This window comes from Pelodiscus sinensis, chromosome 1 (assembly GCF_052426305.1).
Source record: "Pelodiscus sinensis isolate ZL-2025 chromosome 1, ASM5242630v1, whole genome shotgun sequence".
NCBI lineage: Eukaryota > Metazoa > Chordata > Testudines > Trionychidae > Pelodiscus > Pelodiscus sinensis.
Window position 1 is genome coordinate 327591382 of NC_143052.1, and position 18937 is coordinate 327610318.

Consider the following 18937-nt stretch of genomic DNA (forward strand, 5'->3'; position numbering starts at 1 on the left):
TTTGTCCTGAGCCCATTATACTCCCAACTCCCTGCCCTGAGTCCCCAACCTGAACTCCCGCACCCTCACATCCACAAGCATATGGCTTGCTCAGCACCCCAACACTCTCTAGCCTGGAGCCCCCTCCCTTTCACCCCTTCCCACACCCAAATCCCTCATTCGCACCCCAGAGCCCACACATCCTGTCTCAACCCAGTGAGAGTGAGTAAGGGCTGGGGACAGCAAATGATGGAGAGGAGCAGAACTGAGAGGACGGGGCCTCAAGAAAAGGGTGGGTTCTTGGGAAAGGGATAGGATAGATCTTGGCTTGCCTTGACATTTAAAAAGTCATTTTGGGTGTAAAAAGGTTGGAGACCACTGCTTTAGAATTTTATAATTAACAGAAAAATAGGGGGTAAATATTGATTGATTGTTATTCCTACAGGAATCGCTAGCCAAGACCTGTCTAACAGCAGTAGAACTCACAAGCATGTCGCTACACCTACCAAGAACATGTCTATCATAGATGGTAAGTTAAAATTGTTCTCCTTTTGCAGAATGCCATAATGAAATTAACAAGTTTTATGATGCAACCTTTGTTTCCAGTAGACCAATTCAACCATCACATAGGGCTTTGTTTGGCTGTTAATTAGGGATGCAAACTATTAGTGCGCTTTAGTTCAGTTGACTTCTTTTCCTACCCTGACTTTTATCTGTCATTTAGGAAGATTTAATTCATGGGGTTAATTGGTCTGCCTCTCTGTACTTTTGCCATCTGATGAATTCAGGTTTTCTCAAAGAACTTCCCCTTCAGATACAAAATGTGTCCAGAAAAATATATTTGTCAAAGCATCACAAATTGTGTCCCCCAAATAGATTGGCTAGTTCTGGGTTTGTGATTAAGCTTTTTCTTATAAAAGGGGACTAGGCAGGTGTTGAGCGAGAAGTGTCTCTTCAGGCCCTGGTGAGTAGGGCGGAAAATGACACAAGTAATAGTTAAGCACAAGCATAGTTAAGCACTAAAAGAAGGCAGCAACTTTTGTACCATTGGAGCTTTTTATAGAGATCATGACAGAAGCTATGTTTAGAGACCCGTGACCAGATCTTGCTCTTCGTTACTTTAGTGTAAATCTGGAGGATTTGATGAAGAAAGAAAATAGTAAACTTAGACTTTTATCCAGTGTCATTCAGATCATAATTGGGATCCTTAGAAATGAAGTGCTGTAAAAGCATTTTTCAGTTGCAGTTTTTTAAAATGTTCTATCTCAGGATCTCTGAAATAATTACACAGGGTTAATAATCTTCAAAATATATTCATTAAAAAGGTTCTTCTTAAACCCTTGTACTCCAAGTGGAGCATAGGTCATCTACAAGTCTCCTCCACTTCACTCTGTCTTGAGACAAAACTTCTAACTGACTCCAGGGGTACCCTAGTTGTTGTCCTTCAGTCTCAGTAGATCTTCTCCACTTTGTCCAGGTCTTCCTCTTTTGCGTTTTCCTTAACATTAAAAAGGTTGGGTTCCTATAAAAAGACTAAATGACCTTTTTTGGCAGATGTTATTTTAAAAGATAACTTTCAAAACTATATTAAAAATAAAGCTATGATGCACTTTCAGCTAGTTGTTTCTTGATTTGAAAATAAAGCTATGAGGCAGGAATCAAAGGTTAAGAAATGTTTCAGAGAAAAGCATTGTTCATGTAGCAGTACTGAATCCCTTCAGAACCTGTACCAATGAGGTGTTACGCTCAAACATCTGTAAAAGAACACAGCTTTGTTATCTGTTTGCAGTTTAAACAAAGCCAAGCTTATATCTCATATAAGGTAGCAAGGCAAATTCACCACAGTTCAGTGAAAGCAACTAAGAAGTTATTTTTTGTTTTAAGAGGTGGTAATTTCATTTCTTTAGTAAAGAGAAGAATGATTATTTTTACTGAAAAGAATCAAACATACAATATTTACCATTAAGAAATCAATATTTCCTCGCAATTCACACATTACAAGTATCAGATATACTGCAGGTCTTGCCTATTCTTAGTAGTATATAGCAAGACACTGAAACATATATCTCTCTAGGTTCTTTCCACACCAGCACTTTGTCTCAGATACACATTGGGCGGAACAGAGGGCAACAATTTATTTCAGTTTCATTGACTTGTGCTACAAAAAGTACAATAAAACTCTCTATTTCTAAAACCACGTGACTTCAACCCAAAAAATTGTCCAGAAAAATTGGACTTTTCAAACAGGAGCATAGTAATGTGAATATTGCAGTGTGTCAATAAAATGTTAATTTAGTTTGTATGCGTGGGTGTTTTCTCTAACCTCTAGGGTTATAATTTTCCCACCAAGAATAGGAGCTGTTGATAATATCAGAATTAGTTGCTATAGGCTTTGCCTTCAGTCATCATCCTGGGAAAAGCATAACCCTATTTTGTCTGAAATATTGTGGGAGAAATCATACAAAGTAAACTAAATCAAGTCTGCTTACCACACCTTTTCATTTGTACTTTGTAGTAGAACACATTTCAGTCAAAATGTTAAGGTGGGACCCTTGTACGGTATGGTGTGATCAGATAATGAAATGTGGACATTTCAAGTCCTTGCCAGAGGATGTTGTGAGATTAGGACTTTAACAGAGTTTAAAAAAGAGCTAGATAGATTCATGGAAGTTGGGTCCATTAATGGCTATTAGCCATGATGAGTAGGAATGGTGTCCCTAGCCTCTGTTTGTCTGGAAATGGGTGACATAGAGGGATCATGTGATGATTACCTGTTGTGTTCCCTCCCTCTGGGGCATCTGGTATTGGCCACTGTCGGCAGACAGATACAAGGCTAGATGGACCTTTGGTCTGACCCAGTATGGCCATTCTTATGTTCGTATGCTTTCTATATAATGTGGTCTAATCTGTTTTTATTTTAGCCTTTAAATCTTTAAGACAACAGCCATCTCGGAATTTTTCTGCTAAGAATTACTCAGAGGTGAGAAGCATATGTGTAAAGTTGTGTAGTACTACGTACGTGTGTGTGTGTGTGTGTGTGTGTGTGTGTGTGTGTGTGTGTGTGTGTGTGTGTCCATGCCTGCGTTACAAAATTCTATCAAGTCAAGTAAAATTGGCATACAGAGTCTGTAGTTACTACACCACTTATGTGTATACTTGGCTCTTGTATCAGCAGTGTATGAACTTACGGGAGTGTTTGTATCATTGCAGAATGTGGTGCACTATGGGTAAGCATCCCACTGTACAACTTGCCACCGTCCAGTGCACTGTCTTCGACACTTTGGCAATGTACGATAGGGCTGAAACGAGTCTCACAGAGAGGGCTAACTGGGAGCATCGGATCAACTTCCCAGTTTGCAGCTGTCTCCCTACAACTGTGTTCACCCTTAAGGGTCTGTGCTCATTGTCCAATACAGCACTGGGTTGCAGGATGTCAGTGAATATATCATCCCAAGTCCTGCTTTTCTTCTCCCCCCCCCCCCCCATGTGGCTCAGGTTTTCTGTGGGTGTGAAGGGAGAGACCCTGAATGTCACAATGGTAGCAGCTGCAGATAAAACTTAACGAAGTTCTCATTGTTAATATAGTCACAAAAGCATTTTGTGTTTCACCTTCTGAACTTGCTTCCCTTGCTTTCCTAAAGTTTTAAGCACTTAATTCTCACTTCTGCTTGGGATTGCTTGTGCATGGCCCTGTCACAGCACTTGCCATGGTGAGCATGGCCCACCAGGGTTGGGAAAATGCTGAGTTTCATGATTCTAGTAGTACATAGTACTGGCACAGTTTTCAATAGGCATAGTGATTTTAGCTGATATCTCATTCCTGAGGGTAACAAAGGCAGAGAGAGTACAGCTGCTGCAGGCATCCTGAAGCTAGCTAGCCCTATGTGCTGCTACTCTGTGCACTTCAATAGTGCCCGCTGAATATATTGCTGAATGACATGAGGAAGAAATGGGACAGCCCTCCCTAGAAACCTTTTGGAAGAAGAATTGCAGAATACTTCCATGAACATTTCATTGAAATCTCTCTGGAGGAATCACAGGACAACCTTGTGTACATAACCAAACTACTCGGAGTCATCTCCCCATCATTCTTCCAACTCTGGAGAGATAGCAACTCTGCTTCTCTTTGTTGTAATACTACCTCTTCTAGCACAATAAATTAAGGATAAGTCAAGTTATGTGTCCTACTTTAGGGGTACCATCCCTGTAATTTTAAAATTAAACTACATACTGACCCAGCATTGCTTCCCCTGTATTGGGCTTGTCCGTGCTTGACTGGATGGACTGTGACTGAGTCAAAAATTGGTTCTTGCTGGCTGCACAGCTGGAGCCCATAGTCACATCATCCCCAGATTCCTGCACCTCATTCTCTTCCACTTCTTCGCTGTTCATAGCAGGAATGTGACTTGGATTTCTCAGAGATGTCCATGGTTCTGAGAGGAGAAGGGGTGGTTGGCTCTCCTCCAGCTATGGCATGTACCTTTTTGCAAATATAGCAGCTCTGTGGCATGTTACTTGATTGATTGTTGACCTCTCTGACCTTCCGATATGCCTGCTGCAGCTGTTGGCTTTCATGCAGCACTGTTGCTGGTACCCATTGTACCAGTTCTCCCACATCCCCTAAGTCAAATCTGCTCATAGATGTTGACATTTAAAATATAACTCAAAGCTTTGCCTGCACCACAGATCCAGGAGATCCGATATCTTCTGTCTTCTTCAGACAAGAGTGTGTATGGAGCATGTAGATGCTATGGTCAGCTGGGCAGTTCCACTCAAGAATGGAGAGCTGCTAGATATGCTTGCCAAGCCAGGCAATCAGAAAAAGGAATTTCAAAAATTCATGGGTCTTAAAAGGGGAAACGGGACTTCTGGCCGCCATCATTCCTAGGCAATAGAGGTCAAAATAATGATGAGAGCGATCAGTGTGGGGCATCGTGGGACAGCTGCTGGAGCTGCATTTAAACTGCATTGACCTATGTACATCAACTATGACTCTCTGTCACTAAACTACATTTGAAGCCGTGAAGCACTTAAGAATGCAAGTAGCTCATACAGAGTCTTTTTTGTTTTTGTTTTTTATCCAGATTAAATTGTTTGAAGTTAGACATTCTAGAAAGCATTAAACAAAGAATAAAATAACTTGTGCACTGTAGCTGTTACTATATATTTAATCTCAAAAGAGTACATAATATACTACCTTCTGTAAAATGTACTGGTTCTTTTTCAGGACATAATAGATGATGACTCTGATGTGGAAGAAGTTTCTTTTACTGCTGCTTCGAAAGTTACTCAAAGGTTGGTATAGTTATTTCAAAATGGCTAAAGAGCCATTTAAGGATATGTAAGTCCCTCTGGAGTGGTATATATGAAAGAGCCTGTAGCACTATATTCCTCTGATTGTCAATAAAGAGTTGCATTAGCTGAAACTCGCTTTTAAAAATTTACAAGTTAATATTTAATTTAAAATGTGCTCAACTTTTAAAAAATAGAATAGTAGTTTAGAGAGTTCCTCTCCCCCCACCTTTTTTTGTTCATTTGAGACTTTCACCAACTTGCATTAGAAAATGCAGTTGAAGAACTTGAAAGTAAGTGTATGTTGCCATGATAAAGACCATGTATATCTTTTAAAGTATATGAATTACTAGACAGTTTTTCAGAAGTATTCAGTTCTCCAATTCACTCACCTTCTTGCTCACAAATAGGCAACTGGATAAGTGGCCAGATTTTTAAATAGGTCTTGGTACAAGGCAGCTCCTGTTGTTTTTGGAAGTGGTTATTGGAAGTGGATTTCTTCTGAAAGTGTAAACTCCTCTTCCTCTTTACAGGCAGTCCCCGGGTTACGTACAAGATAGGGACTATAGGTTTGTTCTTAAGTTGAATCTGTATGTAAGTCGGAACTGGCGTCCAGATTCAGCCGCTGCTGAAACTGACCGCCAGTTCCGACTTACATACAGAATCAACTTAAGAACCCCAAGCGTCCCCAAGTCAGCTGCTGCTGAAACTGATCAGCGGCTGATTCCAGGAAGCCCGGGGCAGAGCAACTCTGCCTCGGGCTTCCTGTAGTCAGCGCTGGTCAGTTTCAGCAGCAGCAGCTGACTTGGGGACGCCTGGGACAGAGCAGCTGGGGTGCTGCTGGGTTGCTCCAGTAGCGCCGATCCGGCGCTACTGGATCAACCCAGCAGCACCCCAGCTGGTCTGCCCCAGGCGTCCTGATTCAGCCGCTGCTGAAACTGACCAGCAGCGGCTGAATCAGGACGCCTGGGGCAGAGCAGCTGGGATTCTGCCGGGTTGGTCCAGTAGCGCCCAGAGCAGCGCTGCGGGACCAACCGGCAGCGCCCCAGCTGCTCTGCCACAGGCGACGGAGAAAAGCCTAGTCTGCTGGGAGGGGGGGGGGGCGTACTAGCTGCGCTGCCCCTCCCCCCAGCAGACCAGGAAGACGCGGGCAGCGGACCGAGACGCACTGCGGTCCCGCCGCCCAGGTCCTCCACGGCTTTGCTCCCAGTCTCCCTAATCTGCTGGAGACCAGCAGACCAGGGAGACGGGGAGCAAAGCCTCTGAGGACGCCGGCAGCGGGACAGCCGCAGCGCGCCTGGGCTGCCCCCCTGCCAGCTTCCCCCGCGGCTCCGCTGCGCGAGCCTCTCCGCAACTTTCCAAAGCCGCAGGGGAAGCCGGCAGGGGGGCAGCCCAGGCGCGCCTGGGCTGCTCCGCTGCCAGAGCCCCTCCGCGGCTTTGCTCCGCATCTTCCTGGTCTGCAGACCAGGGAGACGCGGAGCAGCTTTTCTTGCCCGGGAGTACACGGGCGGCGGGACCACGCGGTCCCGCAGTCCGTGTTCGTAACTGCTGATCCGACGTAAGTCGGATCCGCGTAAGTTGGGGACTGCCTGTACTAACAACCAACAGACTGCCACGTAAACAACCTTACTACTGAATTCTTTCACTAAAACCTCATTTACTACATGTTTTCAGAACTAATTCATACACTTAGCAACAGCCTATGAACACCATGATCTGGATTAACAAGATAATGGGGTCTACACACTACAGTATATTTTTATTTAGGTGTTGTCTGGCCAAATAGAGAAAACTTAGAATGTCTGGTTCTGGTTCCTTGCTCTATGATAATAATTGTATCCTGTTGTAACCCGTAAGGTCGTCAAGCATGTCTACGAGCACATCCAAAACCAGCAGAAGGAGCTCACAAAGCCAAGTAACTAGAGGGGTTGACTTTGAATCAGATGAGGTACAGTACCGTATGATTGTCTCTTGTCATAATTCTTACAACTTCATATTATCACTTTGCAAAATATTAGGGTGGTCAAGTGATTAAAAATTAATCAGTCACGCTGTTTAAAAATAATAGAATAGAATGTATTTAAATATTTTTGGATGTTTTCTATATTTTCAAATATACTGATTTCAGTTCCAACACAGATACAAAATACAATTCTCACTCACTAAAAAACAAAACAGTGTAAAGCTATAGAACCTACAAGTTCACTCAGTCTTACTTTTTGTTCAGCCAATCACTAGGAGAAACAAGTTTATTTACATTTATGGAAGATAATGCTGCCTGCTTCTTATTTACAATGTCACCTGAAAGTGAGAGCAGACGTTTGCAAGGAATTATTTTAGTTGGCGTTGCAAGATGTGTACTTGCTAAAGAGTCATTAATAGGCTGCATATTTAAAACTAATGGAATTACTTTTTCACACCACCTTTCAACTTCTTCTTTTTGCCATGGGATATTGTGAAGGCCAGAAGTATAAACTGGCTTCAAAAAAGAATTACTTTTAAGTTCATGGAGGATAGGTCCATCAATGGCTATTAGCCAAGAAGGTCAGTAAATCCACCCCATACTCCAGATGTACCTAAACCTTCAATGCCAGAAGTTGTCCCTGGACAACAGAGGATAACTCATTTAAAATTGAGCTTTTCTTTTAATTCCCTCTGAAGCATGTGGAATTGTCAGGAGACAGGTTACTGGTCTGGAAGAACTATTAGTCTACCCCAATATGGCCGTTCTGTTATTCTAACTTATATTTATATGGACTTCTTTACAATTGTTTTTAATTGCACTGTACTGTATTGTAGATTAAAATCAATAAAAATAATAGTTTCAGATCATTCCGTTACACTCAGTTTCTTGTATCAGATCACTCTCATACAAGAAAACCCAGTCATCTCTTTTGCTTTTCTTGTCCTTTATGTACAAGAAAAAATGTTTCATGGAGATATTCCCAACCCTGCATGCTAATGTTTGAACTACCAAAATCACCACCCTGTGCCCCCACTGCTCTTATAATTACATGGCTCTTCCTATGTTCTGAAACTAAAAGAGGGGCTAACACTGTACTGTTGCAGTATATCTAATGGGTTTATGCTGCTTTCCATCACTGCAGTACATGAACACCTGGTTGTTGTATTTTCCAGAGTCCTTCGACTGTAAGATACTTAGTGCAAATGAAAGCTATGGTTAATGTTTAGCTAACAAAATGAAAATATAGTAAAAACAAATTCAAGATACTTGCTTTTAAATTCTTAATATTCTGTGTGTCTAAAATATTTTGGTCTTTTGCCTTAATCTTTGCATGCATTTCAAAATAAAGCTGCAGAAATTGTCTCTATTCAGGACAACATTTAAGCATGTGTTTTCTGAATCAAAACCAGCATAACTATAGCATGAATGAGATGTTTCCAACGTACCCAAGCCAATCCAACCTTTACTTTTTCATTTAAAAACTTATTTGCCATAGTCTGCAGTTTGGAAATGAATAGGACAGAACTCTCTCTCTCAGCTGCTGATACAAATTATGGAAAATACATAAGAAAACTTAAAAATGAATTTTAGGTGTGTTTTAAAAGTTGAAAGATGAACGTCATATTACTATGGAGGCAGCATTTTAACAGAACAGGTCTTATCTGCTAAGAACAGTCTTATAATCAGTTATAACAACTAGATCTTATATAGCATTTTTCATCAACAGATGTCAGTGCTTCATGTTTTATTCTCAGTGTCACATCAGGTTTTATGCATATTAAATATCTTTAAATTAAACATATAAATTACAAAGATACATAGAATCCAACAAGACTGTATTCGATTATCAGTGTTCATTAAGTCTGGTATTCTAATTGGCAGTGAACATTTCCTCTGGATGTCAGAAATTGGCATAATCTCAGAATATCTATTCCAACCAGATTTTGAAACCAACCTGATTACTGCTTTCTTGGACATTCTATTTACTGTTTATATCAATAAATAATCTCCTTCATATTAAAAATTATAAAAAACGAGAACAAAGAAGCCAACAGAATCAGGTTAAGTGGAATATGGAATAAGATGGTGTGCCTTCTAATTTAGCCAACTCACATATTAATTCTCTGCCTTTTTAATTCAAAATGCCTCTAATTTTTTTTTAAATTAACTTTTACATTCTAGGATGAATTTGACCCCTTCAAGAGCACTGCTACTTCAAGAAGAAAGCCAAGATGATTCTGGATTCATTATATTAAATCACTGTAGAAATGCCCAGATATTGTGATGGAATCAGAAAATAATATGCAAGTTTTTAATCTAAACTATTTTTTGCCTTAATCTTTCACAAAAGAATTGAAACATTAACTCTCAGTGGTACTATGTATGTAACGTAACTTGACATATATATTGGGTTATCATATGTAAATACCATTGCCTAATAGTCAAAACTTGGAGAAATATTTCCTTTAGAATAATTTCAAAATTCTTCAGTGTGTAAAACTTCTGAAAGGTTGCTTTCATTTCTGGGACATATATAAGAGAATTCCTCCTTCTATAAAATTTTTCACTAGGTTTTGAATTTTTTAGAAGCATAAATTATGGATATGGTTTACGTATTTTACAGGCCTAATGAATGTTATATTAATTTGTATCTTGTTACGGTTGGAAGAAAAATTCAAAGACCCAGAGATGCACATTTCAGTATTAAAATTATTAATGCCAGGAAAGGGTCTGCTATTACTGTCTTATAAAATGTCAGAAATATAAAGAAGGGACTTTCTGCTCTGCAATTCTGGAAAATGTCAGAGTCTTTAAGTTGGGCTGCATATTTCTATAGGAGAGAATCCTGCATCTGTGCAAGTAAAACTCTCAGAAGTTGTCACGAGTCTTACGTGAGCGTGTGTGTGTGTGTGTATATATATATATATAAAAGAGAGAGAGAGAGAGAAGGAATTGGGCCAGTAATGGATGAGACACCTGTATATTTGTGTAAATGACGTATTTCTTTCTTTTTAATTTCAGTATTCCCCCTGAAACAGTACTAATTCAGCAATACTTTTGTTTCCAGAGTGAGAACAGAAAAACATGATCAAAATAGGAATTACAACAGTTGCTATTTTTCACCACGCTTGCTGCTTGGCACTAAGAATCCATAGTGATTCACCATCAGTGATTTCAACTTGAGAGCTAGGAAAGTTTGGGGCTTAACCTCTCGGTGGACTCTGTGGCCACTTTGGTCTCCCTGACTGACTATCTCTGGGATGTTGGAGAAGCACTACACTACATACAGCAGTAGAGAGGGAAAATGTAGAAGCATTAATTATCCTGGAGTGAGATGGAGTTTAGTAGCTGTGTGGCCATGGTTCTGGTCAATTATGGCCATCCTGGATATGCATTCACTTCTGCAACTGTGAACCCAAATGAGCCACAGAAGTTCTGAGAACTCTGGAAGTTATCAGACCCAGGTCTTGTTCTTCAAGGTATTAAATAGTTGGTAGTAGTTCTGAGCGCAGTCTGTTCCCTTATGGTATCAGAACATGCTTGTTCTGGCAGTGTTTGCTATGATCTGATTCTTCTCCTACCTCTTTACCAGTGGCTATTATTGCTATGCATAGAAAGCTGCTGTAAATCCCTCTTTAAAGGGGGTATATTTATGTTTTGCTCTAGAAGCTGAAAATATGCAATTCATCAATTTCTAGCTGACATCAATTTCACTAGGAAGAAAAGTTACCTTGTATAGTTAAAATGTTTGTCATAAAAACCCCATATGAACAATGGATGTCTGTTGTATGGCACTGTGTGTTTTGCATTGAATCTGAAGGATTTAGATGTAAATGCAAATCTTTTTTATATGTTAGCTAAATAAAATTTGGTACTGAAAATAAATAGGTTCCTAATAGTTTTAAAAAAAAAATCTTCATTGCTTATCGCGTGTTTGAAGGGAGCTTTTTCTTTTTTTTTTTTTTTTTTTTTTTTTTTTAATGGTCGCAAATCACACCGGTTATCAAGGAGCCAACCCTGCATTTTCTCTTTAGATATTTTGTCCATTTTCTGGAATCAAACATTTCCTGGGTCTTTTCCTGTTATCCCTTTTACATGTATCAGAGGGATAGCCGTGTTAGTCTGGATCTGCAAAAGCGACAAGGAGTCCTGTGGCACCTTATAGACTAACAGATGTATTGAAGCATAAGCTTTCGTGGGCGAAGACCCACTTCGTCAGATGCATGTAGTGGAAATTTCCAGAGGCAGGTATAAATATGCAGGCTAGAGATAACGAGGTTAATTCAGTCAGGGAGGGTGAGGCCCACTTCCAGCAGCCGATGTGGAGGTGTGAACATCAAGAGAGGAGAAACTGCTTTTGTACTTGGCTAGCCATTCACAGTTTTTGTTTAATCCTGAACTGATGGTGTCAAATTTGCAGAGGAACTGTAGCTCCACAGTTTCTCTTTGAAGTCTTGTCTTGAGGTTTTTTTGCTGCAGGATAGCTACCTTTAAATCTGCTACTGTGTGTCCAGGGAGATTGAAGTGTTCTCCTACAGGTTTTTGTATATTGCCATTCCTAATATCTGATCTGTGTCCATTTATTCTTTTACGTAAGGACTGTCCAGTTTGGCCAATGTATATAGCAGAGGGGCATTGCTGGCACATGATGGCGTATATTATATTGGTAAATGTTCAGGTGAATGAACCAGTGATGGTGTGGCTGATCTGGTTAGGTCCTGTGATGGTGTCGTTGGTGTAGATATGAGGGCAGAGTTGGCACCGAGGTTTGTTGCAGGGATTGGTTCCTGAGTTACAGTTAGGGTATGTCTACACTACCCCCCTAGTTTGAACTAGGGGGTGTAATGTAGTCATAAAGAGTTGCAAATGAAGCCCGGGATTTGAATTTCCCAGGCTTCATTTGCATAAAGCTGGCCGGCACCATTTTTAAATGCCAGCTAGGTCGGACCCCGTGCCGCGCAGCTACATGCGGCACGGACTAGCTAGTTCAGATTAGGCTTCCTAATCCGAACTAGCTGAACGCCTCGTTCCACTAGGCGTACAGCTAGTTCAGATGGGAAGCCTAATCCGAACTAGCTAGTCTGTGCCGCGTGTAGCCGCGTGGCACGGGGTCCGACCTAGCTGGCATTTAAAAATGGCGCAGGCCGGCTTTATGCAAATCAAGCCGGGGATATTTAAATCCCGGGCTTCATTTGCAACTCCATATGACTACATTACCCCCCCCCCCCCCTCAGTTCGAACTAGGGAGGTAGTGTAGACATACCCTTACTGTGGTGCAGTGTATAGTTGCTGGTGAGAATTTGCTTCAGGTTGGCGGGTTGTCTGTGGGCAAGAACTGGCCTGCCTCCCAAGACCTGTGAAAGTGAGGGATCATTGTCCAGGATGGGTTGTAGATCACTGATGATGCGTTGGAGAGGTTTTAACTGAAGACTGTAGGTGATGGTCAGTGGTGTTATGTTGGTTTCTTTCTTGGGCTTGTCTTGTAGTAGGAGGATTCTGGGTACATGTCTGGCTCTGTTAATCTGTTTCCTTACTTTCTTGTGCGGGTATCGTAGTTTCAAGAATGCTTGGTGTAGATCTTGTAGGTGTTGGTCTGTGTCTGAGGGGTTGGAGCAGATGCGGTTGTACTTTAGTGCTTGTCTGTAGACAATGGATCGTGTAGTGTGTCCGGGATGGAAGCTGGAGGCATGAAGGTAGTCATAGCGGTCGGTAGGTTTTCGGGATAGGGTGGTGTATGTGACTGTTACTTATTTGCACTGTGGTGTCCAGGAAGTGGATATCTTGTGTACACTGGTCCAGGCTGAGGTTGATGGTGGGGTGGAAGCTGTTGAAATAGTGGTAGAATTCTTCCAGAGTCTCCTTCCCATGGGTCCAGATGGTGAGGATGTCATCAATGTAGCATAGGTAGAGAAGGGACGTTGGTGGACAAGAGATGAGGAAGTGTTGTTCCATGTCAGCCATAAAAATGTTGGCATATTGTGGGGCCATGCGGGTGCCCATAGCGGTGCCACTGGTTTGGAGGTATATATTGACACTGAATCTGAAGTAGTTGTATATGAGGATAAAGTCACAGAGCTCAGCCACCACTTGTGCTGTGGCATCATCAGGGATACTGTTCCTGACAGCTTATATCCCATCTATGTGTGGCATGTTTGTGTAGAGAGCATCTACATCCATGGTGGCTAGGATGGTGTTTTCTGGAAGATCACCAGTGCATTGTAGTTTTCTCAGGAAATTGGTGTCTTGGAGATCGTAGAATCATAGAATAATAGGACTGGAAGGGACCTCAAGAGGTCATCGAGTCCAGCCCCCCGCCCTCAAGGCAGGACCAAGCTCCACCTACACCATCCCTGACAGATGTCTATCTAACCTGTTCTTAAATATCTCCAGAGAGGGAGATTCCACCACCTCCCTTGGCAATTTATTCCAATATTTGACCACCCTGACAGTTAGGAATTTTTTCCTAATGTCCAATCTAAACCTCCCCTGCTGCACTTTAAGCCCATTACTCCTTGTCCTGTCCTCAGAAACCAAGAGGAACAAATTTTCTCCTTCCTCCTTGTGACACCCTTTTAGATATTTGAAAACCGCTATCATGTCCCCCCTTAATCTTCTTTTTTCCAAACTAAACAAGCCCAGTTTATGAAGCCTGGCTTCATAGGTCATGTTCTCTAGACCTTTAATCATTCTTGTCGCTCTTCTCTGTACCCTTTCCAATTTCTCCACATCTTTCTTGAAATGTGGCGCCCAGAACTGGACACAGTACTCCAGCTGAGGCCTAACTAGTGCAGAGTAGAGCGGCAGAATGACTTCACAAGTTTTGCTTACAACACACCTGTTGATACAACCTAGAATCATATTTGCTTTTTTTGCAACAGCATCACACTGTTGACTCATATTCAACTTGTGGTCCACTATGACCCCTAGATCCCTTTCTGCCATGCTCCTTCCTAGACAGCTGAGAGTGCTGGTGGCGTAGGGTCTGAGTAGAGAGTCCACATATCCAGATAGTCCTTCAGTGAGGGTGCCAATGCCCGAGATGATGGGGCGTCCAGGATTTCCAGGTTTGTGGATCTTTGGTAGAAGATAGAGCCCCAATCAGGGTTATTCTAAGGGGGGTGTGTTGATTAGTTCCCTTTTACATGGTTTCCTACTTAGCTCTCAGATTTATAGTACAGTTGTGTGCGCTAGTTCAAGATTAATTGTAATCATTCTCAACTGTCACTATAAAACTCGGAGATACAGGTTGGACCTCCCTGGTTCAGTATCCTCAGGACCTCACTGGTTCCAAAGGAGGGAGTTTGCCAGACCGGGAAGGTCAATTCCATCCATCTGCTGAAGGGCCTCCAGGCTTTCCTGGTGTCTGTCAGCAGACTTAGTGGAGCTCCCTTGTCCCCAGGACACCAATTCCCAGCTCCGCTGGTCAGTTCCTGCTGCCGCAGCTCTGCTACCCCAGGGCCATCAGGCTCCGCTCACCCTAGGGCTGCCACAGCTCCAATGCCAAGGGGCTGCAAGGACTCCACTGTTCCAGAGCCACCGCGGCTAGGCTGCCGTGGCTCTCAGACACTGACACGGCCGCAGCTCCGGGATGCCGGGGCTGCTGGGGCTCCACTCCATGAGGTTGCCGGACTATGCTATCCCGGGACTACCGCGGCTTCCCAGCACAGCGCTGCCAGGGCTCAGGGCATCAGAGCTGCCATGGCTCCGCTCCTTGGGACTGCCAGGGCTTCCACAGATTCACTACCTAAGGGCCACCAGAGCTGCTGTGGAGCCACTGGGGCTCTGCTTCTCGGAGCAGTGAGGGCTGCCACGGCTCTGCTGTCCCAGGGCTGCTGTGGCCAACACCCTGGCCACCCAGCCCTCTGGTCCAGGGGCTGTCTGGTCCAGCAATATCAGTGGTCCTACTGCACCACTGATGTTGCTGGACCAGTGTATCTTGGACAAGAGAGGTTCAACCAGTACTACATTTATTATACCACAGAGAGGTAAAATAATCTCTTTACATATAAACATAACTAGTTTTATATTTAAACATTACCTCTACAACTGTTAATGTTGAGGATGGTATAGTCTGCTCTGGCCTGGTAATAATAACGAAGCACTATCAGAAATTGAGGTGTCGTGAATGATCTGTCCTCGTTAATATAGCTAACCTGTCCTGGCAAACAAATATCCTTAACAAAGGTTTTATTAATAAAAAAACAAATGAATTTTAGTAATAATGGATACACAAACTGAAAAAACAAGGATATGCCTTTACCCCCTCCAATTAATGAATATTAATGAATAAAGGCGGAGAAAAGAATAATCTGCATAAGGGTTTTTGTGTATATTATAGCATATTTTAAAATGGTTCTCAAATGACTTGTGTAATAGGTTATATATGAAAAACATGTTTGGTTTGATGTGATTGCTTTTAAGTTATCAGCGCTCATGAACTGTATAACTTTACAATGTTTGGTTGTACTTTTAAAAATGGATTGTTTTGTATTTCCAGTTACTCAAACCTCCTGAATCCAGTTGTGTAGTCTCTGTACAAATACAACTTATTGCTCTTAGTACAATTTTTGTTAATGTAAAATCTGCAAAAAGGGGTACTTGTATACCCTGTAACTGAACTGATTTCTCTTAGTTTTGAGAGATTATTCTCTAGCAAAAATTCCAGATATGTTTTCAGTGTTTTTCAGCACTACTTGTTCATGTGCCATATGCATATACAAATACACAAAACGATACAATACCTGTTCCTGGCTTGAACATTTCCTAGCATGCATTTACTGGTGACATTATACACATAGAAGAGCCCCTTATTTGAACATGAAGCCAATTTTTAGAGGTGTGTATCTTTTCTTATTTACAGCTTTTTAAAGTATAAAAATCAAAATTAACTTGACCTATTTAATCCTACTATTTAATGACAACACTTTTGTTTTCTTAATACGGACTTTAATATTAGGGACTTTAATATCTTAGACAATATTATTAGACTGTGACTTGCACTACCTGTATCAGTTCATTCAGTAGTTGTTCTATGGAGGATTTATCTTTAATAGGTCTCCTGTAGTAGCTACAAAATCCCAGAAACAATTATAGATATTTCATATTGTTTGGCCTAACAGAGGCCATTAGTGCCTGTGAATCTACTAATACCCTTGGTTCAAAGACAATATGTCTAACACAGAGAATCATAGGACGAGAAGGGAACTTTAGAGGACACCTAGTCGAGTTCCCTGCACTCATGCAGCACTAAATTTTAACTGAACTTTCTCTGACAAGTGTTTTGTCTAACCTGCTCATAAAAATCTCCAAGGATGGAAATTCCACAACCTCTTCTAGGCAATTTATTCCAGTGCTTAATACCCTGATAGAAAGTTTTTCCTAATGTCCAACCTAAACCTCCCATGCTGCAGCTTAAACTCATTGTTTCTTGTCTTATCAGAGGTTAAGGCGAATAATTTTTTACCTTTTCTTTGTTTAAAAAAAAAACAAAAAAAACCCTTTCATGTACTTGAACTGTTAGATCCCCCTTCAGTCTTATTCAGACTAAACTGTCCCGATTTTTTCTGTCTTTCCTCATAGGTCATATTTCCTAGACCTTTAATCATTTTTGTTGCTCTTCTCTGGATCTTCTCCAATTTGTCCACATCTTTCCTGAAATGTTGTGCCCAGAACTAGACATAATACTCCCAATTGAGGCCTAATCAGGGTGGATTAGGGTGGAATAATTATATTTCTTGTGTCTTGCACAACAGTCCCGTAATACATCCCAGAATGTTTGCTGCTTTTTTTCCCCAACAATGTGACATTGTTGAATCATATTTAGCTTGTGATTCACTATGACCCCTAGATCGCTTCCTGCAGTACCTCTCCCTAGACAGTCATTTTTCCATTTTATATATGTACAATTGACCCTTCCTAAGTGGAGAGTTTTGTATTTGTGCTAATTGAATTTCATCCTATTTACTTCAAAACATTTATCAGTTTCTCCAACTCCTTTTGAATGTTAGTCCTGTCCTCCAAAGCACTTGCAACCCCTGCCAGCTTAGTATCTCTGCAAACTTTATAAAAAACAACAAATGGTCTGGTAGCACTTTATAGGCTAACGAAACATGTAGATGGTATGATGAGTTTTCATGGGCACAGCCCACTTCTTCTCCTAAACTTTATAAAAGTACTCTTATGCCATTATCTAAATAATTGATGAAGATATTGAACAGAACTAAAAATCAGAATTGATTCTTGTGGCACCCCACTTGATGTGTCCTTCCAGCTTGTCTGGAAAACCATTCCCAGATAGTAGCTATCAGATGTTCAAAATCAGTTATGCACCCATCTTACAGTACAGGTAGTCCCCGAGTTACGCGGATCCGACTTATGTCGGATCCGCAGTTACGAACGGGGATTTTCTCGCCCCGGAGGACTCGAGCGGCGGGACGCCTGGTCCCGCCGCCCGCCTCCTCCGGGGCAAGAAAAGCTGCTCCCCATCTCCCTGGTCTGCTGCGGGAGCCAGCAGACAAGGGAGACGGGGAGCAAAGCGGCGGAGGACCCGGGGCCGGACCTGCGGCCGCTTCCAGATCAGCTGATCTGGAAGCGGCCACGGGTCCGGCCCCGGGTCCTCCGCCACTTTGCTCAGCGTCTCCCTGGTCTGCAGCGTCTCCCTGGTCTGGCCCGGGTCCTCCGCCGCTTTGCTCCGCGTCTCCCTGGTCTGCTGGGGGGGGACGCAGCTAGTGCCCCCCCCAGCAGACCAGGGAGATGTGGAGCAAAGCCCGGGACCTGTGGTAGAGCAGGTGGGGAGCTGCCGGTTGGTCCCGCAGCACCGCTCCTTGGCGCTACTGGACCAACCCGGCAGCACCCCAGCTGCTCAGCCCTAGGAGTCCTGATTCAGCCGCTGCTGATCAGTTTCAGCAGTGGCTGAATCAGGACGCCTGGGGCAGAGCAGCTGGGGTGCTGCTGGGTTGGTCCAGTAGCGCCGAGGAGCGGCCGCGCTACTGGACCAACCCAGCAACACCCGAGCTGCTCTACCCCAGGCATCCCCAAGTTAGCCGCTGCTGAAACTGACCAGCGGCTGACTACAGGAAGCCCGAGGCAGAGTTGCTCTGCCCCAGGCTTCCTGGAATCAGCTGCTGATCAGTTTCAGCAGCAGCTGACTTGGGGACGCCTGGGGTTCTTAAGTTGAATCTGTATGTAAGTCAGAACTGGTGTCCAGATTCAGCGGCTGAATCTGGATGCCAGTTCCGACTTACATACAGATTCAACTTAAGAACAAACCTACAGTCCCTATCTTGTACGTAACCCGGGGACTGCCTGTAATTCAATGTAGGTTTTATTTCCCTAGTTTGTTTGAGAAAAATCATGTGAGACGGTATCAAAAACTTTACTAAAGTTAAGATATACCACATCTACAGCTCCCTCCTCCCCTAATCTACAAGGCTTGTTATGCTGTCAAAGAGAAGAGTTAGGTTGGTTTGATATATGCAGTTACATATTACCTTATCTTCTAGGTGTTTGTAAATTGATTCCTTAATTATTTGTTCCATTATCTTTCTGTATACTGAAGTTAAGGTGACTTGTCTGTAGTTTCATGGGTTGTCCTTATTTCCCTTTTTGTATATGGGCACTATATTTGCCCTTTTCCAATCCCCAGGAATCTCTCCCATCTTCCATGACATTTCAAAGATAATCACCAGGGCTTGACAAATT

The 18937-nt window shown here is 42.5% G+C and overlaps 1 protein-coding gene across 5 annotated transcripts in view; it reads left to right on the forward strand.

Moving 5' to 3' along the window:
* MRE11 (MRE11 double strand break repair nuclease) overlaps positions 1-12000 on the forward strand; it is a 56317-nt gene extending 44317 nt beyond the window's left edge. For 4 of the 5 annotated variants that reach the window (XM_075919364.2, XM_075919365.2, XM_006134410.5 and 1 more), the window contains 5 exons: positions 425-508; positions 2901-2959; positions 5207-5274; positions 7129-7219; positions 9419-12000. In XM_075919364.2, the coding sequence (XP_075775479.2) occupies positions 425-508; positions 2901-2959; positions 5207-5274; positions 7129-7219; positions 9419-9472 (356 nt within the window). In that variant the 3' untranslated portion in view covers positions 9473-12000. Of the gene's footprint in view, positions 1-424; positions 509-2900; positions 2960-3189; positions 5167-5206; positions 5275-7128; positions 7220-9418 lie in introns of those variants that run through there. The other variant, XM_075919366.2, reaches the window with a different exon arrangement.
* The last annotated feature ends 6937 nt before the right edge of the window (positions 12001-18937 follow it).